The sequence below is a fragment of the Lampetra fluviatilis genome, chromosome 52 (assembly GCF_964198595.1).
Source record: "Lampetra fluviatilis chromosome 52, kcLamFluv1.1, whole genome shotgun sequence".
Taxonomy (NCBI): Eukaryota; Metazoa; Chordata; class Hyperoartia; order Petromyzontiformes; family Petromyzontidae; genus Lampetra; species Lampetra fluviatilis.
The window spans coordinates 6,366,008-6,393,602 of record NC_136326.1 but is presented as its reverse complement, the minus strand read 5'-3'; the positions used below and the strand labels follow the sequence as shown (position 1 = coordinate 6,393,602).

The 27,595-nt window shown below is 46.3% G+C and overlaps 1 protein-coding gene across 1 annotated transcript in view; it reads right to left on the bottom strand.

Moving 5' to 3' along the window:
• Nucleotides 1–9,413, bottom strand: part of LOC144949120 (uncharacterized) — a 9,667-nt gene extending 254 nt beyond the window's left edge. The window contains exons 1-2 of the mRNA XM_078878975.1: nt 8,339–9,413; nt 1–565 (exon numbers count right to left, since the gene is read on the bottom strand). The exon at nt 1–565 is cut by the window's left edge and continues 254 nt beyond it. Coding sequence (XP_078735101.1) covers nt 1–565; nt 8,339–8,988 — 1,215 coding nt within the window. The 5' untranslated portion in view covers nt 8,989–9,413. The remainder of the gene's footprint in view (nt 566–8,338) is intronic.
• Between the last annotated feature and the right edge of the window lie 18,182 nt (nt 9,414–27,595).

The following is a 27,595-nucleotide window of genomic DNA, read 5'->3' as shown; positions in this document are numbered from 1 at the left end:
CGTCGTCGTCCTGCGTTCGACGCACGAGCGCTCGTCCCGCGCCAGCTCGTAGCCGGCGCGGCACGAGCAGTTACGTCCGCCCTCGACGTTCTTGCAGTCGTGCTGGCAGCCGCCGTTATCCGGAGCGACGCACTCGTTCACGTCGTAGCATGAGATGCCGCTCTTGTCCTGCTCATAGCCCGGCGGGCAGATGCACTCGAAGAAGCCCGGACGATTGCCACACTCGAACGCGCCGCAGGGTGGAGTCTCCTCGGCGCACTCGTCCACGTCCGAGCAGTGGGTGTCGTTGACGCGCGCGTAGCCGCTGAAGCAGTCGCAGTTGAAGCCGCCCTCGGTGTTGTCGCAGAGCGCGTTCTCGCACCGGTCGAAGTTGTCGCATTCGTCGATGTCTTCGCACGCCCCCGACGGCAACGCGGCGTAGCCCGCGTCGCACGGAGCCTCCCGCTGCGGCCGGCGGCTGCCGTCGATGGGCGGCGGGTTCGGTCTGGGGCCCCGAGCGCAGGGACGGCCGTGGCACGAGAGGCGACACGCGGCACCACGCACGCCCGTCGAGTCATCGCAGTATCTTTTTTTTGGGTGGGTGGGCAGACGCAGGAACAGCAACAGAAAAAAAACGGAACTGAGCGTTAAAACCTTATCGTCATCTCGATTTAAAGCTTTCGTGACTTGCAGGGATTCATCTTCTTGGTTCTTTCGGTAAAGTCACGTAGAAGGGAAATATTAAAATAATAATGAGAAGGGAAATAATAAAATAATAAAAAATAAAACATAATAAAATAATTCTCACGACGTTTCGGCTACAACGCAAGCAGCTTGCGTTGTAGCCGAAGCGTTGTAGCCGAAACGTCGTGAGAATTATTTTATTATGTTTCATTTTTATTATTTTATTATTTCCCTTCTTATTTTTATTTTATTATTTCCCTTCTACGTGACTTTACCGAAAGAACCAAGAATACTTATCGTCATCGTCGTCGTCGTGTGTGAATGCATGTGTGATAAGTGATAAGCCCCCCCTCCTCCTCCCCTTAACTTGTATTTAAGAACTTGTATCTCGGAATCTCTGCCTCACTTGATACAGCAAATCTAACTGTGACGGTCTCACCTGATGACGGAGACTTGTGTTGCCTCCGAAACGTCGTGATTTTTTATTTTTTATTTTTTTATTTATATTATTACTTTTTTTTACCTACGTGACTTTACCGGAAAAAAAAAAACCTAAGAGTATGTTCGCATGTGTGTTGAATTTCTTTCGCCGCGTACGTAGACATCCGTGCTAATTTTCCACGATCCATGAGCAAGATAGCCCACGGGTGCACACTCCAGATTTCGTCATTTGTTTCCACTTTTCTTAAGTAGTTACACAACTTTCTGGCACCAATCTTTGACGGTGGCATCAACCCATTCTCAGTGAGGTCCTTCCTCTGTTTCCAGTTCATTCCATTTTTCCGAACAAGAGACTTTTAATTTCCCTGCGGTTGTCCATCCTGCATGTGTCCAACGAGTGCCAGTTTCCTTCTCATCACTGCATGTATCAGGACTAAAACGACCAGTTAAGGCCTACTGAGCTCGATATGGCTACTTTTCACATACGACCTAAAATCTACAACTCGCATCGTAACAACAGCCTGATTACTAATCTAGTATATAATTACAATCACTCCCTCCTTGAATCTTTGCACCTGATGAGTTAATGAGTTAATGATGACGTCACCCTACTGCTGCTCTATATAAGAACGGGAGACACAGCAGAGGCGCACCATTCTGGCGAATTGCCCGATGATGCTGGATGCAATTACCAGCGAAACGTCGTACAACTCAAATTGTAAATGTTGTAGCTTCAACACACCGGTGGGCTAAAGCAGTGAACTATTTGTCTTTTGTCAACGTGACACTTTTTTTACTGATTGGCCGTGTCGGGTGGTGGAGGGTTACGACACATTTATAAATAACGCGATCTAAACCCAAAAACGTTGATTATGAATAACATTGGTCGCGAAAGCCTACGTGTTAAACTCACATACGACCTGTCCACAAATGATCACTCAAAGAAGTGGCTTATCACGTGGAAATGTTTCGCAGCCAAATACTCTGAATGCGTGTTGATGATTGATGTGGAGGGGGGGGGGGAAACCGGAGGATCAGGAGAAAAATCAACGCGACCGCGGGGAGAACGCACAAACTCCAAACATACAGCAGACAACCCACGATCTCCTGCATACCAGACGAGGGAGTTAACATCTCGCCACCGTGGCACCAACTTGTGCATCAACGTGTGGCCTTGTGGGTAATGGAAAAAGAAAGTTACACAGGAGTAGAAGAACAGCGTTAACTTTGTGGGGAATTGTTGATTTTTTTGTATAATCACCGTTGCCGAGCAAGGTCCCAAAAGCACACGATTGAACATCAAACGGCCACTGCTCAAGATGTATTGCGTTCTGTACTTGTTCTTGAATTGAGCAAATGTTCTAAGGAATTGAGAGGAACAAGTATAACCCGTAAAAACTAAGTTTTTCACTATAAATCCTTTATATGCGTGGCGGCTAGAGTCCTCTCGTCCTCTGGCTTGAAATGGCTGCCACCTATGGGTCAGATGATTGCATGGCACCATTAAGCAATTGGTAATTAAATATAATATTTTTGTCCTAAAAAGTGTAAAATTTTGGAAAACATTTTTCACGAACATTAATTGTCACGCACAACGAGTCTGTGTGGAAAATGTCAGCTCGATTGGATCACGGGAAGTGGGTTAAAAAACGACCGAGAGATTTGCACGGTCGTAAGCGCACAAGCAAGCACGCAAGTGAACTTAATATAAAGGATTTTTAAAAGAGGATGGGAGTGAATGTCAAAGTCAGGCGGTGCGTAAAGAAGGAGGCAAGTGTTGAGACCTGCGGTGTGGTGGTGGTTAGACACAGTGTGGTGGTGGTGGTGCTGGTGGTGGTGGTGGTGGTTAAACACAGTGTAGTGGTGGTGGTGGTGGTGCTGGTGGTGGTTAAACACAGTGTGGTGGTGGTGGTGGTGGTGCTGGTGGTGGTTAAACACAGTGTCGTGCTGGTGGTGCTGGTTGTGGTTAAACACAGTGTGGTGCTGGTGGTGGTGCTGGTGGTGGTTAAACACAGTGTGGTGGTGGTTAAACACAGTGTGGTGGTGGTGGTGGTGGTGCTGGTGGTGGTGGTGGTGGTTAAACACAGTGTCGTGCTGGTGGTGGTGCTGGTGGTGGTTAAACACAGTGTGGTGGTGGTTAAACACAGTGTGGTGGTGGTGGTGGTGGTGGTGGTGGTGGTGGTTAAACACAGTGTGGTGGTGGTTAAACACAGTGTGGTGGTGGTTAAACACAGTGTGGTGGTGGTGGTGCTGGTGGTGGTGGTGGTGGTGGTTAAACACAGTGTCGTGCTGGTGGTGGTGGTGGTGGTGGTTAAACACAGTGTGGTGGTGGTTAAACACAGTGTGGTGGTGGTGGTGCTGGTGGTGGTGGTGGTGGTTAAACACAGTGTGGTGGTGGTGGTGGTGCTGGTGGTGGTTAAACACAGTGTGGTTAAACACAGTGTGGTGGTGGTGGTGGTGGTGGTGGTGGTGGTGGTGGTTAAACACAGTGTGGTGGTGGTTAAACACAGTGTGGTGGTGGTGGTGGTGCTGGTGGTGGTTAAACACAGTGTGGTGGTGGTTAAACACAGTGTGGTGGTGGTGGTGGTGGTGGTGGTGGTGGTTAAACACAGTGTGGTGGTGGTTAAACACAGTGTGGTGGTGGTGGTGCTGGTGGTGGTGGTGGTTAAACACAGTGTCGTGCTGGTGGTGGTGGTGGTGGTTAAACACAGTGTGGTGGTGGTTAAACACAGTGTGGTGGTGGTTAAACACAGTGTGGTGGTGGTGGTGGTGCTGGTGGTGGTTAAACACAGTGTGGTGGTGGTTAAACACAGTGTGGTGGTGGTGGTGGTGGTTAAACACAGTGTGGTGGTGGTTAAACACAGTGTGGTGGTGGTTAAACACAGTGTGGTGGTGGTTAAACACAGTGTCGTGCTGGTGGTGGTGCTGGTGGTGCTAAACACAGTGTGGTGGTGGTGGTGCTGGTGGTGGTGCTGGTGGTGGTTAAACACAGTGTGGTGCTGGTGGTGGTGCTGGTGGTGCTAAACACAGTGTGGTGGTGGTGGTGCTGGTGGTGGTGCTGGTGGTGGTTAAACACAGTGTGGTGCTGGTGGTGGTGCTGGTGGTGCTAAACACAGTGTGGTGGTGGTGGTGCTGGTGGTGGTGCTGGTGGTGGTTAAACACAGTGTGGTGCTGGTGGTGGTGCTGGTGGTGCTAAACACAGTGTGGTGGTGGTGGTGCTGCTGGTGGTGCTGGTGGTGGTTAAACACAGTGTGGTGCTGGTGGTGGTGCTGGTGGTGCTAAACACAGTGTGGTGGTGGTGGTGCTGGTGGTGGTGCTGGTGGTGGTTAAACACAGTGTGGTGGTGGTGGTGCTGGTGGTGGTGCTGGTGGTGGTTAAACACAGTGTGGTGGTGGTGGTAGTGGTGGTGGTGCTGGTGGTGCTGGTGGTGGTTAAACACAGTGTGGTGGTGGTGGTGCTGGTGGTGGTGGTTAAACACAGTGTGGTGGTGGTGGTGGTGCTGGTGGTGGTGCTGGTGGTGGTTAAACACAGTGTGGTGGTGGTGGTGCTGGTGGTGGTTAAACACAGTGTAGTGGTGGTGGTGGTGGTGCTGGTGGTGGTGCTGGTGGTGGTTAAACACAGTGTGGTGGTGGTGGTGGTGGTGCTGGTGGTGGTTAAACACAGTGTGGTGGTGGTGGTGGTGGTGCTGGTGGTGGTGCTGGTGGTGGTTAAACACAGTGTGGTGGTGGTGGTGGTGGTGCTGGTGGTGGTTAAACACAGTGTGGTGGTGGTGGTGGTGCTGGTGGTGGTTAAACACAGTGTGGTGGTGGTGGTGCTGGTGGTGGTTAAACACAGTGTGGTGGTGGTGGTGGTGTTGGTGCTGCTGGTTAAACACAGTGTGATGGTGATAGTTAAACACAGTGTGGTGGTGTTGGTGGTTAAATACAGTGTGGTTGTGATAGTTGAACACAGTGTCGAGACGAAGATGTCAATTGAATCCAACATTTGTTGACCATCGCCCGATCTCGTCCCTCCCCTCGCCCCTCCACTCCTTCCCGTCCCTCCCCATACCCTCCCGTGATCTCCAAGTGCCATTCCTCAATGCCCCGAGGCCCGCGCTCCATGCCAACTGACATCATTCCATTCTGTGCCATCGTTCCGCACGCTACATCGTCTACACCATATACAACTAGATTACGTTCTAATTCTAGATTTGAAGGTTTCGTGACTGCAAGGATTCATATTCTTAGGTTTTTTCGGTAAAGTCACGTAGGTAAAAGCATTAAAATTAAAATAAAACAAAATAAAATAGTCACAAACCGTACCTCTCCATAACAAATGCTCACCCTCTTAAGCCTCACCTTACCATATTACTTGGCCCTTACCCCCCTCCCTTCTCCAACCATTATATAAACGGAGTGGTAGCTCCTGCAATCTCTAATTTACTTGATACAGCTGTCGTGGCTGTGACGGTTCCACCTGAAGACGGAAGCTTGTGTTGCCTCCGAAACGTCGTGATTTTTATTTTTATTTTTTTTATTTTAATGTTTTTACCTACGTGACTTTACCGAAAAAACCTAAGAATATAGATTACGTTCTTTTTGGTCCGACGATGACTGGCAGTGACGAGGCAAGACGGACCTGGCCCCTCGCACCGTGGGTCCGAATGAAGAAACTGATCAAGGTGCTCAAGTTTCCCCGCAGTTGACTGGGGAAGAGGACTATGTCAGGGACGTTATGGTCAGGGGAGGCAGGGGAGGCAGGGGAGGCAGAGCCTCACCTGTCGTAGTCCAATGAAAATAGCTGTTACGAAAAGTAAAAAAAAAGAATAATCAAATAAAATAAATATTAAGATGTTTCCACTGATCTGTGTTACAAATGTCATTTCTGTACGGTTCCAATCATTTTATCGTCAAAATTGCTAAATTTGCGGAGATCCGCTGCAAATTCAGGAAGAGACGAGAGGTGAGGCAGCGACGAGCTCAGCCTCCCCTCTGATTGCGCAACCCCTCAATAACTGGATGGAGCGCGGGCAATAAGCGCGTGCCTGTTACTATCTCAGTATGTCACCAATGTAATGTCTGTAGACCCCTTCATTTCATGTCCTCGCCTTCCATACTCCAGCTAACTTATTCCACGTATGTGTATAAAGAGATTTAGGCTCGCTGGTCTGGTCATGAAACTGCAATGAAAAAGCACCAGGGGAGGCAGCTATCACATCTGCCTCACTGAGGGTGACGTGTCTAACACGCCCCCCTCCGTGAGGCCACGCCCCTCCATGAGACCACGCCCCCCTCAGTGTGTGAATCTGGCTCTGACACTAGCCAGTGCCTCCCCAGCCGTTGACCTCACCGCACGTGACTGGACTGCATGTGGTGATTTGTCGGTGAAGTCGTGACGACATTCATATCAGCTCAGGGTGTAGCGGCAATAGGTGGTGGTGGAGGCCCCCAAGAATTGATGTGTCTCTTCGGACGGTCGCACCTAGAGGCTATTTTTTTAATCGCGGCCTCCCCTTGCCCCTAAATCACATCGTCGTTACGCTCACGGTCTCCAACATTTAACGCTGTAGGGACGCTTGCTCCCGTCTTCGTTAAAATGCAGCCACTAGAGCTCCGTAGTTGTAGTAGTAGTAGTAGCTACCTCTTTGCAATATTACGTGACCGCTCGTATTTAATTCAAATATAACGGTGGAACGTAAATGAAAGCATTGGCATTAAATAAACAATGTTATTTAAATCGCGTTTTTTTTACACACTGATTGTTGAAATTCAAAATCTCACGGTGGTTGTCAAGGCCCCCAACCCTTCCCAGACTCGTAGCTTTGGCCACGGGGGGGGGGGGGGCAATACACTCACTGCCTGCCCCCCATGCTCGTCACGCTACTGGTAATTGTGCGTTCATACATACGGAGTTCTTTACCGATTTTACGCGTTGTTTAGGACCCATTCCAGCTTTGCATTCTGGAATCCTGCAGCAGTGCTTCGTGTGTAGTAACAATATAGTTAAGCGTACTCGACAATTGTCTATTGGTGAGATTTGTAAAGACTCAGGAAGGTCTGCTAGATACTATATCTCGCACACCTGGCAAGTTTCACAATTTCAGTGCAGAGTTTTAACGGCGCCAGTTTGATAGCAAAAACAATTTCCATTGAACCATTTGGTATGGAAAGCTCAAAAGACGTATTAAATATAAGTACCGTATACATGTATTTATACAGTATATATATTGTTTCACGTGGAGACACAGAACAGAGTTATTTATCCATAATAAAGGTTTTGTTTTAGTTGATCGCGTAAATATAAATGTGTCGTTCAACCCCCCACCACCCAACACAGCCAATTAGTAAAGTTTGTCACGTAAACAAAATGTGCCAATTAGTTACTAGTTCAGCACACCGGTTGTGTGTTGGAGAGTAAACCCACAACATTTACATTTCGAGTACGACGTTTGGCCGGTAATTACAACCAGCCTCATCAGACGACAGGCAGAGTTGTGTTTAACGACGCATTCATATTAACGCGATCTAACAACAACACACAACCTCTATTATGGATACCATTCGTCTCGAAAGCCTGCTACGTCTTAAACAGAGTTGTTAATTTTGATTCGTTTACCCGATAGTGCTCCACATTGAGTTCGTAGACTAAAATATTTATATTTACTTGGAACGTGTCGTCTACCAAAGTTTGGATGGGGTGCTCTGGCCATTAACATCTGGCAACTCATCAGCGCTTGTTGGACCGACTCTGCTGATTGAGACCTTGAATGGCAAAACCCGCTGTTGAGCTGTACTTGTACTCGTAGTTCTTTCGGTGAAGTCACGTAGGTAAAAAAAAAGAAATTAAAATTAATTAAAATAAAACAATAAAATCACAAAAAATGAAATTAATTTTAATTTCATTTTTTTCCCTACGTGACTTTACCGAAAGAACTAAGCGTATGAATCCTTGCAGTCACAAAAGCTTCACATCTAGAGCTGTACTTGGTTTAAACATCTGCTGCTTGATCATATCGGTGCGGAAAAGCCAATTCATCGGCCGATTGACTGACGCACAGCATTGTTGTATACGTGGAGAACCAGACACTGGAGGAATCCGAAGATCTAAGAAGCTCTTTGTCCACAGCCGCCCCAGTAGGAGACGCAACACAGAGTTCAGCTCATGCTCCGTATTAGTTTGCAATTAAACAGCCTGGTGCAGTGACAACAACGACAACGCCCCCACCACCATCCCAACATCCATCAAATCGTACCTCTGCCTCCACTCGGAGACGCCTCCACTCGCGTTGACCAACGCCAGGCTGACGCACTGCTCACGGCCGCAGTCCCACCGCTCCTGCGGCTCCCCGCGCCACCCCGAGTAGGTGACAGCGGGAGACGCATCCGACGCCCCTGCTCCTTTCCAAGCGAATCCGCGCAGACGTCCCTCGGGGTTCGCGCATCCCTCGCGTCCCCGCCGCAAGCCGAGCCACAGCTCCCCGTCGATGGACAACGAGGCCGAGAAGACGATCGCCCTCGCGAGCATATCGGCGTCGACCTGGTCGAGCACCGTGGCTAGGTAGCCCGGCCCGCCGCTCACGAGCGCGCAGAAGTCTTGCGCCTCCTCGAGACTCATCGTCGAGTCGTGCGACTGGTGGAGGACGTAGCACGAGTCGTCACCGCAGAAGCGCAAGGTGATGGGAAGGCGCTTCCTCGACTCTTTCACCACCACCGCCTCATGCTCGTCGCCATTTACCGCGAAGTCCACCGCCATCCCGGACTTGGATTTTTCATCCTCCGACACCTCCCTCGCCGCCCGGAGCTTCTCCTCCTGCGACGAGGTGGCGGCTGGCACAACAACAACCACGACGCACAGCAGCAGCAGCTGTGGCAGCAGCACCAGCGAGTGAAGCAGGCACCTCATCCTCTTGTCCCGACTGTCCTCCTCGTTATTCACGTCGAATGTCAAATGTGTTGCTCGAACGCTGCTTCAACGAGCTTACTAAATGAACGCGGCTGTGTCTCTAGGTGTACTTCTTGAAGTTAACAACAACAGCAACGGATACGTATCCCTTATTCTTTTGCTCAGCTCGCGAAGTTAGCGAGATTTTGCTACGTTACAAAATTAGCTTTCAACAAACTGTGACGGTTACTGCATTTATCTGCTAGCAGCAACAGCAGTTGCAACAATCATCCGATTCAATTGAGTTAAGTTTACAGGCGGGAAAGGCCGGCACACAACAGCAAGCAGAACAGTCAGTCTTTGCTGTTTCCCTGCCAGCACTGGCAAAGCACATGGTCTGGTTTTAAATATATATCGTGCCTGTGCTCCACAGATCATTGTTTTGGCAACCGTCTCTCCCCCCTCTCTCTCTCTCTCCCTCCTCCCCCTTCTCTCGGCGCTCTCTAATCCAGAGTGGCTCCACCAAAAGCCACTGCCTTTTTGCGTAACTCTTCGTCACACACGAATTGCTGCAATAAGTAAATCATGGCAGCGCCTCGTAATGATTACGAATGTTAGACGGTGATTAAAACAAAAATCCCCTCCCATAAAAGTTTTCTTAGCTGAAGCAACCGCGCTCAAAACAATAATTCGTAAGGGTGACATTTATATGTTAGCAACAACACATGCCGTGATTCAGAAACTTGCGGCTGAGGGCAAACAGCAGGGTCCTTTCTGCTATGGTAGCTTTCACTTCGCAGCGTTACAAAGTCACGTGCACGTGAGCGGCATCGACTCGTTCCTTCCCCCCCCCACCCCATCAGCCTTTGCCGAGTGAAAGGAATCGCAGCCGGCGTGAGTGGTTGGGTTTCAACGCTGAGTGGAAAACAAAACGCCGGGCTGCTGACTTAGGGGAAGGGGTGGTTATCGGGGACGGGGGGGGGGTTGGTGAGGGTGGTGAGGAAGCCCTGGTGAGGGGTGAGGGCCCAGTGGGTGGGGGGCAGGAACGGAGTGGGGACTAGGGAGGGAGTCCTGGCTTGTATTTGACTGAGGCTCATTAAGCAGGGTCGATATAGATCAGTGTTCGCTAATCGCCAAAGGGGGGAGGGGTTCGTGCCACTTTCGCCGATAAGACATCATCAGTGTGAGTAAGTGGCCTCCAAACAATTTGAAACCATTGGAGGGTTTGACAGCAGCACGATGATGATGATGATGGAGGGGTGTTTTCAAATTTGTGTTTTGTCGGCGGACCTCCAGTCGGCCGCGGTCCTTGCGATGAAGAACGCTGCTATCGGCGAAACGTGATGTCGCTCAGATGTGGTCCACCCCTCCCAATAAAGCCACTTCAAAGTCACAGTAGACTTTAGTTCAGAATCATTGTCCAATATATAGTGCGTTGTAGATTGTGTTTAATTCGTTCGCTTGTGAGTTTGTTGGTGAGTTGAACACGTAGGCTTTCGCGACCAATAGTATTCATAATATAGGTTTTTGGGTCAGGTCGCGTTATTTATAAATGTGTCGTAACCCTCCACCACCCGACACGGCCAAACAGTAAAAAAATTGTGTCACGTTTTTCAAAGGACAAAATAATTCACTTCTTTAGCCAACCGGTGTGTTGAAGAGAGAATCAACAGCATTTTTAAATTTGAGTACGACGTTTCGCTGGTAATTACAATCAGCTTCATCGATCTGTCCCAAAAAACCTATACTATGAATATTATGAGTTTGTTGGAGATCGCCTCGCCATAAACGCCACGCTCGAAATGAACCACCAAGCCGATGTGAGCGGATGTTTGACGCCAATTGCTGTGGAAGGTTAAAGCTCAGTCCGCTGGAGTTTGCACGCACGCACGCACGCGTGTTGGATTTCTCGACGTTGCTGTGTGCCCAGTCACGTAGCGAGGGTACTACTGTATTGCCACTGCATCAAAGCAAATACTAACAATGCTGCTCTGCGTTAAAGTCAAACAATGGTGCCAAGTTTATCCAAATGCCACCACGGCTGTCCACCCAGCATTGTGTAAATGGGGTACGCGACAAATTTCGATTTAAAGCTTTCGTGACTGCAGGGATTCATCTTCTTGGTTCTTTCGGTAAAGTCACGTAGAAGGGAAATAATCAAATAATAAAAATAAAACATAATAAAATAATTCTCACGAATTATATTCTCACGAATCATTGTATTATGTTTTATTTTTATTATTTTATTATTTCCCTTCTACGTGACTTTACCGAAGGGTACGCGACAGTTCGCGTGTGGTGGGGTGAAGCGTGACTACTTCCGCTTCTTCCACCAAGATGTTTGTTACCAGCGTGGAAGAGCAGGCCAAATACCGTCTAGAACAGGGGGTTTGGTTGTAGGGCGTGGTGGGCGACCGGGGGGAGATCACTGTTACGTTGCTTTTATAGCTTTATTTTGGTGATTTCGAAAACGTAGCCATATTTACTCTATGGGAACCTCATTTGCCAGTAAAAATATGATAATTGTTTTTTTTACCCTTCTATCTGGCCACAAATCTGCCACCTTTTTACAAGGAGTCATGTTTGCATAGACCACAATACCTGCAGTCATAATACAAACAAAAGACATAACTCTGATAATATATGCACTGTCCTTGAAGTTGATTGGTCCACACCCGAGACAGCTTTCCTTGGAGCCTAGTCTCACATGGTGTTGGACCAGATGACGCCAAAAGGCGCACAACTCAAGGACAATGAACCATCAGAGTATGAAAGCTCGGGGTAAACCATATGTGTTTGTTCTAGTACAGAGTTAGACTGATAACTTTTATATATAAATTGTCTCATGGTTGTTATTGTTTGACTTGCATCCCACTGGGATTTTTGCACACAGCGTTGATACACGGCAAGGCGTAGCCATGGAGTCAACATTGGGGGGGACCAAATCTTCCAGGGGGTCTGGGGGACCCCCCAACCCCCAGAAAAAAATCTAAATTTAAAAACAAATTTCCTCTTCTTGGTTCTTTCGGTAAAGTCACGTAGATTGGAAATAATAAAAATAAAACATAATAAAGTAATTCTCACGACGTTTCGGCCACAACGCAAGCAGCCGTCCTCAGGTGAAGAACAGGTCTGTCGGAAAGACAGCGTCCATTCATTCAGACGCTGTCTCCCCGACAGACCTGTTCTTCACCTGAGGACGGCTGCTTGCGTTATGGCCGAAACGTCGTGAGAATTACTTTATTATGTTTTATTTTATTATTTTATTTTTTCCATTCTACGTGACTTTACCGAAAGAACCAAGAAGATGAATCCCTGCAGTCACGGAAGCTTTAAATATAACTAATTTCCTGCCTAAAATTTTAAAAAATTCACTACCACATAGGATGGACTTTTTATTTATATTTTACAATAATGTCTAATAGTGTATTGTATTACATTGCCCTGTTTTTTTCTTCTTTACCTTTTCTTGTTTCATTGTATGTAATGGCAGAGATGAGGGATTAATCAAGTACAACCATAACCACAATCATATAAACAGAAATCTATTTTATAGCAATATATTGGGGGGGACATTTTGAGCATATTTGAATATATATACGATCATGACGGCCTTGATATACGGTGCTTTTTCTGGAAGACTTTGCTGTTTTTTCCTGGATTTTTCTGTTTGCGCGTCGTCACTTTAAGATGTTTCTTGTTCATGTTTTTGTTTGTTGCGGTTGCACCCGATTCAAGAGCCGAATGGCTCACAGGGCTACACCTAATAAATGAAACTGAAATTAGATGAAACTGAAAGATCTCTGGACTTGATCTCCTTTAGCTAGCAGTGTCATGAGCAAAGCCAATTTCAAGGCCTGTGACTTTACCCCCAAACCTTTCCATGTTTGAATTTGCAATTGAGCATTCAAATGTTGGTGTGGTTATTTTCGTCAGGTTTTCGTAATGGTGTAAACACGAGGCAACCATTAATAGCTATGTAGCAACGAGGGCATTCAGAAAGAAGCCTGGAATTGGATTGTTGATTTTAGCTTGGATGTGAAACTAAACTAAACAATTTGAAGTGTTCGTTGGAGAAAAACTAAACAGATGCGTCTTTGCCATTTGTCCCATTCTTGAGCCCTAAATTCGAGGCCACATTACATGCCTGTACAGCGTCTTGTGTTGCGTATTTATTCGCGAATTTATTAGTATTTCGTTATCTTCATGACGCCTCAATAAAGTACAGCTGCCTGGGTCGTGACAGCAAATTAAATATTTACCAAAGTTTTTTTGTAAACGTTCGTCGCAGGCTCAAGCCAAATTACAGTGGGGTGACAGCATTCTATTTCGTTATCAGTACAGCCGACTGTAAGAATTGTTACACGGAGATAGAATGTGTTCGTTAGTACGGTACAAGACAAGCGCTTAGAGGGGTGGTGAAGTATGGTCAATAACCCCCCCCTCCCTGTCCCCCCCATGGGCGGACTTTGACTTCTAATATGAGGTGGGGGGGGGGCAGGGTTTCGCTTTGTCACTCACATTAGGAATCGTGGGTGTGTATATATGATGCCTTAAAACTTTCGTGACTGCAGGAATTCATATTGTTTTTTCTGTCGGTAAAGTCACGTAAATAGAAAATAGAAATTTAATTAAAACACATTTAAAATAATAAAAGCAAAAAAAGCCACGACGTTTCGATCGCAACACAAGACCGCTTGTGTTGCGATCGAAACATGTTTTTTTTTGCATTGGGTGCTCGGGGTCAGTTACTCGGGGCTAACGGGACATCTTCTAGACCATCCTATTAGAGCAGGGATCCCCAACCACCGGGCAATGGACCGGTACCGGTCACGTGGCCTGTTAGGAACCGGGCCGAACAGCAGCACGAGGTGAGAGCGGTGAGTCCGCGCGTGACCCGCCCCCATTGTTTTATTATTCACCACTTCTGGCCACGCCTCTCTCCCACACTGCGCACTCGTCTCAGTGTCACAGTTTTGGTAAGTCCACAAGCTCCAACCCATAGCCACAATGAGTAAAAAAACAAACGTAAACGTCGCTGGAGAGCTTCTTTGAAAAGGGTGAAAGACCCAATGATGACCCCCTCCCCCCCGGTCCGTGAAAAACTTGTCTTCCACGAAACCGGCCCCAAAAATGTTGTGGACCGCTGTCTTAGAGTATCACCCACACCTCATACCAAAACACGTGGACGCAAGACGACCAGGAGAAGTGTACCCCGCTACATTACAGTTTAACAATGTCAACAATTTATCTTAAAGTTGAACTCAAGAAATGCTCTCAACGGCGGCAATGTGTTAATGTCATACAAATTCTGCAGTGGACTCAGACACGCTGTGAAAATGCTTACACGGGCATCAACATCGCCAATATTTACATCGCCTTTTTCGTGCTGTGAGAATGGCATGATTACCAAGTCTGCTTACGACTGTAGTCATACGATCAGTACGAAATGTAAACGGTTTTTCCCCCACTCAATTTCGATCTTATCTCATTAAAACATATATATCTTAAGAATGTGTTTGGTTCTTTCGGTAAAGTCACGTAGAAGGGAATGAATAAAATAATAAAAATAAAACAACAAAATAAAAATTCTCACGACGTTTCGGCCACAACAAAATATTAAACATTGTTTCCCTTTATTGTTTCCCTTCTACGTAACTTTACCGAAAGAACCAAGAATATGAATCCCTGCAGTCACGAAAGCTTTAAATCAAAATCTTAAGAATGATTAATTTGACATCGCGTCGCTCACGCAAACTGCATCTCACATTCGCTGAGTAGGAACCACGGACCAAAGCAGAAAGGCTTGAAGCCAGGACAAATGCTCTGCAGTTCTCTACGCATTAAGATGCTTTCCGTCAAGCAGTTGATCAATGCGGGATGAAATCGGAACACCCCGAAGAAAGCCCCCACGCATGCGAGGGGGCAACACTCTATCCCCGTACAGAAGGCGCAGACGATATCAGTCGACGCGTTGCTGTTACCGCATTCTGATGGCGAGCCTGGGGTTCGTTACCTCCTGGACGCCCACGGTAAGGGACTCAACGTGTTGTCGTCTGTGTGCGGTGACCCACCAACCTTCCGCTGCTGCCTCCACGGCGCTGGATCACGGGTCACGTGGGGCAGCGATAGCCACAACCGGCCAAAGAACAACAAAAACGAAAGCTGTTTCAACATTTGCAACTATTTCGGTCGATCCAGCCTCCAAGTTTGTGCTTTTTAACTCGTGCGTCGTCTGGGCCTTTGGCCAAGATACACGCATCTGTTTAGCGCACGCAAACACCATGGGAGGTAAAGTGAGAGTCTGACGATATCACGCATTCGGCGGGGGGGGGAAAACACAAAAACACGTCACGATTTCACTTTCAACGGCAGAAATTCCCAAAGTTGCACGACAGCCCACTGATTCATTTTGGCTTGAGAGCAATGCTCGCCTGGTGACATGGCCGCACGTGGCTGCCTGCAATCCAGGGCTGTGTTGCGAAACTCCCTTCCCCGAATGTGTCGAGGAGGTGCCGTGCCCTGGCTTGCCGGGAGAAGACGGTACAGGGATCGAGTGTTTCCCCCTCGCACACGTGGGGTTTCCACATGTAAACGTTCATCAATTGGCCGATTAACATCTTAATAGTTAGAGGACCTCAGAGCTTGAGTCGTCCTCTTCAAAAGTGAGTGAGTACCGTGCAGTGCGTTACAAGTTGGAATAATAATAATTATTATTAGTGTGTTTGTGTAATCTCTGCACGCACATTGCACTAATTATCAGAATGTGCCATGTTATTAATTGTGTCCATATTAAAACTGACCATTGTGGTGAAGTATGGTTAAACTGCCCCCCCACCCCACGTGACGTACAAGGTATTGCGGAAGTCGTCATCCAGAAATGTATTGACAGAACGGCTGTGTATATATATGTATTTATATAAATATGCACATGGTATGCACAGGCTGATGGGCATAGACATTAGTTCTAAGTGCAGTCTGTTTAATGTGCGTAGCCGATGGAGATATCATACAGAGGTCCGGCTGGTTCAAATCCTCGTTGGAGGCTGGAAGCTCATCGTGCATGACTTGCTCTGGAGTTGACACAATGAGTAATGCATTGTCAGGATTTCAAGACATTCTGGAAATTAAGACGCACCCCTAGCCGGGGACTAGTGCCCATAAAAGTTTTTTTTTTCAAAATCTAGTCAAAGACGTAGCCCTCCACCCCCCACCCCGACCACTTTTATGGGAATGTAATTGTAGTGGTTGTCTTTGAGGTTGTCTGGAGTGACTCAAGGCATCAGGCGGTTGAGCTGGCACCGTTACATTTCCTGGGTTCGAATCCTGGGAGCGGCTTTAAATTATCGTGGATTCATTGTCTCTCTGGCTGGTTTACTCATGACCATCCCAGCGTGAGCATGTGAGGGAGACTCATGTGTCGTGACGTGTTTATAATGGTTAGATTGTTTAAAGGGCAGTATTTGCCTGTGGGGTAGAATTGGCGGTACTGTATGTTCAATTCTCGTGTACCGTTCCTACTCAGAGAGAGAGAGAGAGAATAATGCGTAGAAATTGACAGTGGCCATGAAACTCTTAATCCTCTACAATCTCGACATTGTCCAACAACTGGGCTCCTTCTGAAATTAAGCGAGATAATACAGCAAGCCTTTGTTTCGTGTTTGGCACAATTTCAATTGCCGGGAGCAGAAGCAGTATCTTCCACAAACTCATTCTTGATATAATGAATGCTTGCACTTTAGACTACGCGTATTAATCTTGATTTGCTTATGAGTCCAACAACATTCCACGGTTATTTTTCCTTACACATATAACATTTAAGACATTTACTGCAATGCCGTGTTGGGGCGAAATTTGAGACTTGAAAAATGGATGGTGTTTCCCTGGAACCATTTTGGATTGTTTATCGGCGAATTTTAAAAATGAAAAAAATGTATCGAAATGAATTCTCTCTCTTTGTGCTCGTTAGTAAACATCATCAGCAGCCATGATATATCCACTGCTGAATGAAGGCCTACCAAAACTGTTATTTATTAAACACTAGCTTTACTCTTCTTGGTTCTTTCGGTAAAGCCATCACGTAGAATGGAAATAATAAAATAATAAAAATAAAACATAATAAAATAAATTCTCACGACGTTTCGGCCACAACGCAAGCAGCTGTCCTCAGGTGGAGAACAGGTCTGTCGAGAAGACAGAGTCTGAATGACAAGCCCCAGGCTTGGAGCGACTATTTAAGCTGGGATGGAGGGGGCGAAGAGCGCCTTGACAAAATAATTTGCATATCAAGAGGAATTTAGCAGTCGTGAGAATTTCTTTTATTATGTTTTATTTTTATTATTTTATTATTTCCATTCTACGTGACTTTACCGAAAGAACCAAGAAGATGAATCCCTGCAGTCACGAAAGCTTTACATCGAAACTAGCTTTACTACCCGGCTTCGCCCAGGACTTGGATTCACCACGCCCGGCCGCCTTTGTCTCCCCAGTGGCGATGTTCACACACCACACAAGTTACTCGTTTGAGGCTGAGTCGACCTAGGGGAGGCCCAGGACCGGTTGAAAGAATCGTCACCGGTGGTGGCCGTGAGCGGGAATCGAACTCGGGTCGCCGGGTTCATAGTGCGGCGCGCTAACCACGACACTACAATGCGTTACGCTTCCACATGCGCGGGTCACGTGACAGATTTGACGTCACAGCTTACTTGCCGTGCAAAAAAATATGCATTATTGAGTTCCCCCCCAAAAAAAATCAAACGTGTATTTTTTATAATTGTTGCATGGTGTACAGTCTGGAAAATACCCACATGGCAAATTTCCAGTTTGTTACATGTCGGGAAGTTCGCTAAACATTTCGAACAGACACACATATTCACACATTTCCCTTTTTTCTATATAGATTAAATTAAATATCCTTAGGCCAATAATACAGTGAAACAATTCCACAGTGTAAGATTTTTATGAGGAAGCCAGTCAGCTAGATTGGAAACGTATTTATTTAGAACTGCTTTTTCACGCACACTTTGTCGATTAGCGCGGTTGGTTGCGTATGGTGCGAAAGAAGTTCAACATTGTACTGTACATACATGCAAGCTATGACAGTCTACTAACAGCAGAGGCACAGAGTTAGTTTTGAATCATGGTTATAACGGTATAACAGTGTTTCCATGATGATTGAGAGCATAATATATATAAATATATTTTTTGAAATGTCAGCAAATCTCAAACATGTGGTTTTATAGGGAGTGGTGAGCTGATCACGAACAAATGAGAAACTCGGTGTTGCTAAATTGTGTTTCCTCTGCCCAAAAAGGGTCAGAGGTCATGTGGCTACAACGGAGATGGCATTTCCTGCCAGAGGACAGGGAAGCTTCCATAATGTTCAGCACATTTCACTTGCAGCCCAGAGGTCACCAGGTCAGTAAAACTAATAATGCATCGATACAGGATGGCCCAAAAATCAGGACACACATTGGGTTATGTAATGTATTTTAACGCTGGCATGAAAACATTGTTATTTTTCATTCTTTTAGTTAATATTTTACGTATTATCATTATTTGTACATGTGTTTCTTCTTCCTTTACAGAGGACATTTAAACATGGAAATGAGATTGACTAAAGATGGACAGGTTCGATTAGTTTGTATTCATCATGTATGCCAAAGGAGACAGATTGGATTCTTAAAAAAAGAAATCCAAGATTAATTTCAAAAGAGAATTCGTGCATGCATTCGTGTTAACGGAAGTCAGTTTGAACATTTGTTAATATAATTGAAACGATCATGTGTGTTATTGTTTAAAATATTTATAATAATCCTACGTGTCCTGACTTTTTTTGGGGATACCCTGTATGCAGTTCCTCTTCTGCTATTGAGATATTCCTCTCTTTCCTAGGTTTTCTGCTGTACCCTGCTGATGACAACTACGCCACTGAGGTGTTACTGCAACAACAAAAAATTTAACCCGTAAAAACAAAGTTTTTCAATATAAATCCTTTATATGCGTGGCATCGGGGCGGCTAGAGTCCTCTCGTCCTCTGGCTTGAGATGGCTGCCACCTATGGGTCAGATGATTGTCTGCCACCATTAAGCAATTGGTAATTAAATATTTTAAAAAAAAAATTCCCTAAGCAGTGTAAAATTTAGGAATTTTTTTTCCACGAAAATTAATTGTCACGCACAACGAGTCTGTGTGCAAAATGTCAGCTCGATTGGATCACGGGAAGTGGGTTAAAAAACGATCGAAAGATTTGCACGGTCCTAAGCAAGCAAGCAAGCACGCAAGCACGCAAGCATGCAAGCAAGCAAGTGAACATAATATAAAGGATTTAAAAAGTGGCCTCGTTGCTGGGCGCAGCTTCACAGAGTAGTGAAGTTCTCTTGCCCGAGGGATTAATTTCTCACCCGCCTTTGAGTAGTTCTCATCGGCATAAATAGCTGCCACTACCACGGCAGTACAAGGTGCGCCTGTGCGTAGCAAACCCCACGATATTGTGCCGCGTGTCCCTATGACAGTATGAAATCGCTGAGGACAAGATTAATCCTGATGGATGTGCCCAAGTACCAAAATAATTCCCACAGCGCTCGGCAACTCTTCTGGCTGAAGCCTTGCTTGTTGCTTAACACAGCCCCCCCCCTACCTCCTTCTACTACCCTCCCCAGCACGACACATGACGTCAGACCATCTGGAGTTTGACTTTAGCCATCATCTCTGGATCCATTACCGTTAAGTGCAGGTTTTTTTTATTCTTTTTTCAAGCCAAGGCTACGATGTCCTGAAATAACATCGGTGCTGCTGCAAGTCCTGGGTACGATTTAATTTGGAACGCCGCGCGCTCGTTTGTTAACGTTCAGTTCGTTTCGAAAGAACGGGTTTTCCTTATGACAGGTGAGGCCGACGCGAAAGTCCGCGTCGACAGTGGCGCACGAGCATTGGTCAGGACGGCATTAGGAGGCCCCTCCTCCTCACGACGGTGATTGGTTCCACGAAAACCGCTCACTAAGCGAGTTGGTCGTTAAGCGAGTAGAGTAAAATGGACGTTGAAAAGGCTTAATTCGTTCCGATAGCATCGAAAAACCCCGTACTTGAGAATATTTAAACAATGGATATTAATGCATAAAGATATGAACAACATTATGAACGCATAATACGTGGTTAATAAATGCATTCATTAATATTTACTGTACCTACAATAGCCCATCGTGAACAGGTGAATGGTCGATAAGCGAGCACATTGGGCTCTACGGAGGCACTACACTATACACTACTATACACTACACTATACACTAAACTACTATACACTACACTACTATACACTACACTACTATACACTACACTACTATACATTACACTATACACTACTATACACTACTATACACTACACTATACACTAAACTACTATACACTACACTACTATACACTACACTACTATACATTACACTATACACTACTATACACTACACTACTATACACTACACTATACACTAAACTACTATACACTACACTACTATACACTACACTACTATACACTACACTATACACTACTATACACTACTATACACTAAACTACTAGACACTACACTACTATACACTACACTACTATACATTACACTATACACTACTATACACTACACTACTATACACTACACTACTATACACTACACTACTATACATAACACTATACACTACACTATACACTACTATACACTACTCTACACTACACTACTATACACTACACTATATACTACTATACACTACACTACTATACACTACACTACTATACACTACACTACTATGAACTACACTACTATACACTACACTACTATACACTACACTATACACTGCTATACACTACACTACTATGCACTACACTGCTATACACTACACTGCTATACACTACACTATACACTACACTATACACTACACATTGGGCTCTATAGATGTCCGTCATTAAGCGATTAGTCGTTAACAGGGGTGGTCGTTAAGCGAGGTACTACCGTAGCGTGAGGATGCTTCCACAGGTGCTGCGATCGTTGTTGACAGCAGAACCACTGCACTCACAATCCACAGAGGCCGCCGGTTCGATTCCAGTTAGAACATCGGTGAAAGTTTCTAAAATCTTCCCCTACCGCCTCTTGTCCACCTCTGCGTTATCAATGAATTGCACCTCGATTAGACATCTGGCCCCTGTGAAAGAGTAGGCCAAATACCCTCTCTAGAGAAGCCATCCAGTGCAGGCCCTTCCGACAGCAGTGGTGGCAGCAAGACATTGCAGGGTTGCACTTTTAACCTCTTACGGTAAGCTGATGCGATTGAACCAGAGATGGATTCACCGAGTTGGCATCTGCTTGTCATGCTATCAACTAACATTCACCAGATTAGCCTTGCGAATATAATTCACAAATGCAACGACTCAGCTTTGTCACATTTTACAAACCACGCATGCATACACACACACATATATCAAAATGCATTTACAATAGTTACAGAGTGTGTACAGCTGTGCTGCAAGTTCGCTTTCTGGCAGTGTGGTCCCACTGAATGAGTTCATGAGACTTGCAAACAAATGCTAAAATGCAGACGGAACGAAATAAACTGTCCAAAGTTATGCGTTTGCCTACTTTATGCCTTGCGCTGGCAAACAAAAAGAAACTACCACGTGCTGTGCATTGGAGAAGTGTTTTTGTTTTCGATTTAAAGCTTTCGTGACTGCAGGGATTCATCTTCTTGGTTCTTTCGGTAAAGTCACGTAGAATGGAAATAATAAAATGATAAAAATAAAACATAATAAAATAATTCTCACGACGTTTCGGCCACAACGCAAGCAGCCGTCCTCAGGTGTGTCTTATTGACAGACTTGTTCTTCACCTGAGGACGGCTGCTTGCGTTGTGGCCGAAACGTCGTGAGAATTATTTTATTATGTTTTTATTTTTTTATTTTATTATTTCCATTCTACGTGACTTTACCGAAAGAACCAAGAAGACACTCTACTAAGTTTAACACACAAGCTGTTGCGACCAATATAATCCGAGGTTTTTATGGGTTAGATCGCATAAATAAAAATGTGTCGTTAAACCCGCCGCCACTGCCCAGAGTGTACTAGTAACGAATTGGCATGTTTTGTTTACTTGATAAACATAAATTTCGATTTAAAGCATTCGTGACTGCAGGGATTCATCTTCTTGGTTCTTTCGGTAAAGTCACGCATATATTTAAGCCAGCTTAAATATATGCTCCAAGCATGGTGCTGTTTCATTCAGACGCTGTCGCCTCGACAGACCTGGTTATCACCTGAGGACGGCTGCTTGCGTTGTGGCCGAAACGTCGTGAGAATTATTTTATTATGTTTTATTTTTATTATTTTATTATTTCCATTCTACGTGACTTTACCGAAAGAACCAAGACGATGTTTTTGTTTTGCTGCTGCTGCTGTTGCCTCCGGTTATCTTCGATTTTCCGGCGCGGCAGCTAAAAGAACGTGGCAAGTTTCTTAAATCCACCACCGCCCTCCCCCCACATCCCGCCGTCTCCGTTATTGGCGGCGAAGAGGGATGTACTAGTGGATCGGCAGGCCGCGTGTGGTGGGGTCAAGTGTGCGTAGCTCCCAAGGCATCATAGACGCAGCGGCCAGCGTGGGATAGGAGGCCAAATAGCCGCTAGAGGGGCTCTTTAGAGCCCTCTCTCTCTCTTACTCCACAGGGTATGGAGTTGGCTAAGAGAATAGAGATACAGACGAGATTATAGTTTAAAGAGATTCATTGGATTGTGTAATGTTTATTGGAATTTCAATTCGAGTTTATGGATCGCCCTGTTTATATATTTATATATTTGTTTTCTCTCTCTCCGTGAGTCCAGGGCCCTTTAAAGCTGCTTGGGGCCCTTAGGGACATCGCTGGGTTTGTTTCGGCTACGCACCAATCCCACGTGCTGCGAGGCGCGGACAAATCAAAGTGCAGTAGTAGTAGTAGGTGTTTACCCTTTGAAACTGGTACAACACTGACACCTTTATTCAAGGCATCATGTTCGCAATAACCACAACACAAGTAGTCAAAAAAGCAAACAAAAAGAAGCATCTCTTATTATCATTATCAGAGTTGCTTCTTTTTGTTTGCTTTTTTGACTACTTGTGTTGTATCTTAATTTTAGAACTTTCGTGACTGCAGGAATTATTATTTGGTTCTTTCGGTTAAGTCACGTCTAAAGATAAAATAATAAATTAAATTAAATAATAGAATACGACGTTTCGATTGCAACACAAGCAATCATCATCAGGTATAATGAAATAGCGACATAAAATTTAACCAGAAAACTATAGACAGACATATTAGCAGACAGATATTACCAAGATACATAGAGAGAGCAACACAGGTAACAGAGAGGGGTGATCGTCTCTGTGTGGTGGCCTTAAATAGACAGAGGGGGGGCGGAGGCAGAGAGGGAGGGGGGTTAGAGAAAAAATTAGCATATCAATTGGTGCTGCAAGAACGATTACACGGCAAGCAAGCCTGAAAATCAGGAGAAAGACACACTAAAATTAAATATCCTAGTAAAATATCGAAATGTAATGTAATACAACACAGAGGGTCGGTCAACACACAATTAACGCATAGCCTGGTTGATTACGTATTTCAAAGATTGTTGTGGTTATTGCGAACATGATGCCTTGAATAAAGGTGTCAGTTTTGTACCAGTTTAAAAGGGTAAAAACCTACTACTATATTTTGCCACTGGTAAAAGAGATCTCATAGTGTGAAATCAAAGTGCATCTCCGGGGTTGAACATCTATACATTACCCCCCCCCTCCCCCCCATTGATGAAACCACGGCTCCAGATTACCAGGATTGCTTGGAGAGAGTGTTATCATCCACGGGATTTCGTCAACAAAGGGAATGCCAGAGGCCAAAGTTGCTCCGTCGATCATCCTTCAAGTTGGCGGCGTTGACGTTTTTCAGAGATATTCGTTACGATGAACTCCTCTGTCCCAACGGCAGATATTAGGTTCACAACTCCCGATATCGTGTCCCAAGCCTTGTACCGTCTACTTTATTTCACCATACAGGGACTCCTCCACTTACGAACACTCGACTTACGAACTTTCAGAGTTACGAGCAAATCTGGTCCATATGTCCAGTTGCCTGTTCGGACCGAGAGCCGTAAGTTCAACCGCCGCGCAATAGATGGCGGTGGTGGCATCTAGATGCAGAACGTGAAGAACCAGTGCCATCTAGATCTACAGAACATGAAGAACCAGTGGCATCTACATCTGCAGAACATGAAGAACCAATGGCATCTACATCTGCAGAACGCGAAGAACCAGTGACATCTACATCTGCATAACGCGAAGAACCAGTGGCATCTACATCTGCAGAACATGAAGAACCAGTGGCATCTACATCTGCAGAACGCGAAGAACCAGTGGCATCTACATCTGTAGAACGTGAAGAACCAGTGGCATCTACATCTGCAGAACATGAAGAACCAGTGGCATTTCCATCTGTAGAACGTGAAGAACCAGTGGCATCTACATCTGCAGAACATGAAGAACCAGTGGCATCTACATCTGTAGAACGTGAAGAAACAGTGGCATCTACATCTGCAGAACATGAAGAACCAATGGCATCTACATCTGCAGAACGCGAAGAACCAATGGCATCTACATCTGCAGAACGCGAAAAACCAGTGGCATCTACATCTGCAGAACGTGAAGAACCAGTGACATCTACATCTGCGGAACGTGAAGAACCAGTTACATCTACATCTGCAGAACGTGAAGAACCAGTGGCATCTACATCTGCAGAACGTGAAGAACCAGTGGCATCTACATCTGCAAAACGCGAAGAACCAGTGGCATTTACATCTGCGGAACGTGAAGAACCAGTGGCATCTACTAATCTACAGGAGATTATACAACTTTTAAAGTCATTCCTCGTGTTTAGTGTACATGCCGTACAACGTGTTTGGAATCGACAGGAGTAAAGTTGGACTTACAAATCCACTTACGAACATACCTCTGGAACCTAGCTCGTTAGTAAGTAGAGGAGGCCCAATACTTCACGATACCCTACGCCAAGTAAATAGGATCTTGTACTGGTAGGAACCTCCTGGTTACACCAGCCCACATGTGATTATTGTGTCCGTCCGTCGTGCATCAAAAAAATGGGAGCGGTGAGGCTGGGTGGAGAGGGGAGCGTAGGGAGGGGCTGGGTGGGGAGGGTGGGGAGGGGCTGGGTGTGGAGGGTGGGCTGGGTGGCGGGTGGGAGGGGTGGGGCTGGGTGGGGAGGGGAGGGTGGGGAGGAGAGGGTGGGGAGAAGAGGGTGGGGAGGGGCTGGGTGGGGAGGGTGGGGCTGGGTGAGGAGGGGCTGGTCACCCCATGATGCCCCTATAAAACTCAACGTTTAACCTATTCACGCCGGCTTGTGCCCGCCCTCACAGTCGGGCATATTTGCGGAATACACCACGCCGCCGTTGACCCTGGCCATTGACCGAGCAACCCAACGTTCCTACCAGCTCCCTCCGTAGGAATGTGTTCTTATTCTGCGTGGGATTTTAATGCGCAAAACCGAGGGAAAGAATAGTGAGTGAGTTGGTAAGTGGTTGAATGAGGGCGTGCGTGTTTGAGTGAGTGAGTGCTAGAGTGAGTGCGTTGTTGTGACCTGCAGTATGATGGTTGAACAGAGTGTGGATGAGATGACAACGGGTCAGTGTGCTCTTCATAACGCGGCTCGTGTGCATGAGTCACACAGCCTGGAGCTCGATAGAAATTAACGAGGCGTGTGTCAATGCACGGTTGCCTGCCGACGCTATTAGAAAGTCATTTTAGGTGCCCTTTTTGTCACTCCGCTGCTAGATGAAGGCATCTTCACTCCACGTCGCTCGTGATGGGGGTGGGGTGGAGGAAGCTGACCGTGATGAATGGTAGAAAGCTTCGAAAACAGCATCATCCAGCAGTGGGTAGATCAGGGCTGACCGGTGATGCTAACGGTCGCAGCTTCGTAAACACACATTTTGGAAGGAAATGCCGATGAATTGGCGTCACTTTGTATTGCACAAAGGCTGTTCAAACAGCAAGAGTTAGATGGCTGCAGCGGAAGACCAATATGTTTGTGATTAGAGGCCACGGTGGTGGTGGGTGGTGGTGGGTGGTGGTGGGTGGTAGTGGTGGGTGGTTCACACACACACAGAGACGATGAGTTACGTCTCCAGCTTAATGTGGCCAAGTCGCTTCGGGGCCGGTTTGCTGATATTACAAAACCTCCATGCCGCCAATTGTGCAGCTGTGTGGCACTGTGAGTTTCCCAGGCAACATCATAAACTCAGCATTGGTATGCGTTGCTCCAGTTCGACGCGAATTATCATAATAAAATAGCCCGCTCCTTCCCATATGTGTCTCTCCACGTACACAAGTCAAGGTGTTATTTGTTGAACGCATTGATTTACTTTATCCAGGAGAGCCACGCTGAGTCGCAGGACTATGTTTTTTTCTTCAGGAGGCTCCTGCCACTCCCGCTGCCCCACTGGGGTTTGCATTTGTAAGATGTTTTCATGCCAATTAGCGACGAGTCGGAGTGGATGGTGGCAGCAGCCTGCACGCGACCCCACTTTGTTAAGTGAGAAATCGCGACGGGTGCCATGAACGTGGCGACCGGACATCGATCACCGATCTCCCGGCCTACAGAGCAACAACGACAACAACGACAACAACAACAAGCCACGCCAACGGCCCTCTTCAGGGTCAGACAACAACAACAACGCGCCAACTAGGCGCTTGGGACAAGGATCCTCCAACTGAACATTGAGGGAGTCTCCGTGCGAAGTGCGCGTACCTCACGAGCATAATGACAAGGAGACATCGCAGCGGCACGATGCCGCTTACTCCTGACGCAGCAGTCTGGCATGACCAACCTGAATGTGAAATCGCAGCAGTGGCTTTGTCATCTGCATCAGCAGCCGTACGACCGAAGAGGAATGACGAGTCGCGTTTATTACTCGCGCGCGTGGCGATGAAACAGAAGCACCCGGAGAAAACCCCACGCCTCGCGCGAGGGGGAAACGCTCTATCCCCCAAAGGGTGGCACAGTCGAGTTTTTTTACAATCGGGTTTAATTGTCTTTTTATATTAAACCCGATCATCTGAGATTGGGAGAAATCCGGTTTAGTTGGTTCTAATTGCAGAACCGCACTTCTCAACGATGGGCTTCATCCATTCCAAGCGAAGAAACTCACTGGCGCCCACGATTGTGGAGGAGAAGCTCCTCGTGTTCATCAAGACCAACCTGCCCGCCGCATTCTACGACGACCCCGTGCCCGACGGCCCCCCGAGTACGATAGCAGCACCGACGAGGAAGCAGCCTAAGCCTTGGATCAGAGTTTCGTATTCATTAAACCAGGTTTTAATTCCCCGAAATCGGGTTTAATTGTATTGAAGAAAAAACCCGATGCCTGCCGCTGGAAAAATCGGGTTTTTTTCACCCATGCTATCCCCGTTTAGATGGAAACAGGTGGCGATTAGTTTAACACGTAGCAGGCTTTCGCGACCAATAGTATTCATAATAGAGGTTCTTGGGTGAGATCGCGTGAGTATGAATGTGTCGAAACCCTCCACCACCCGACGCAGCCGATTAGTAAGGG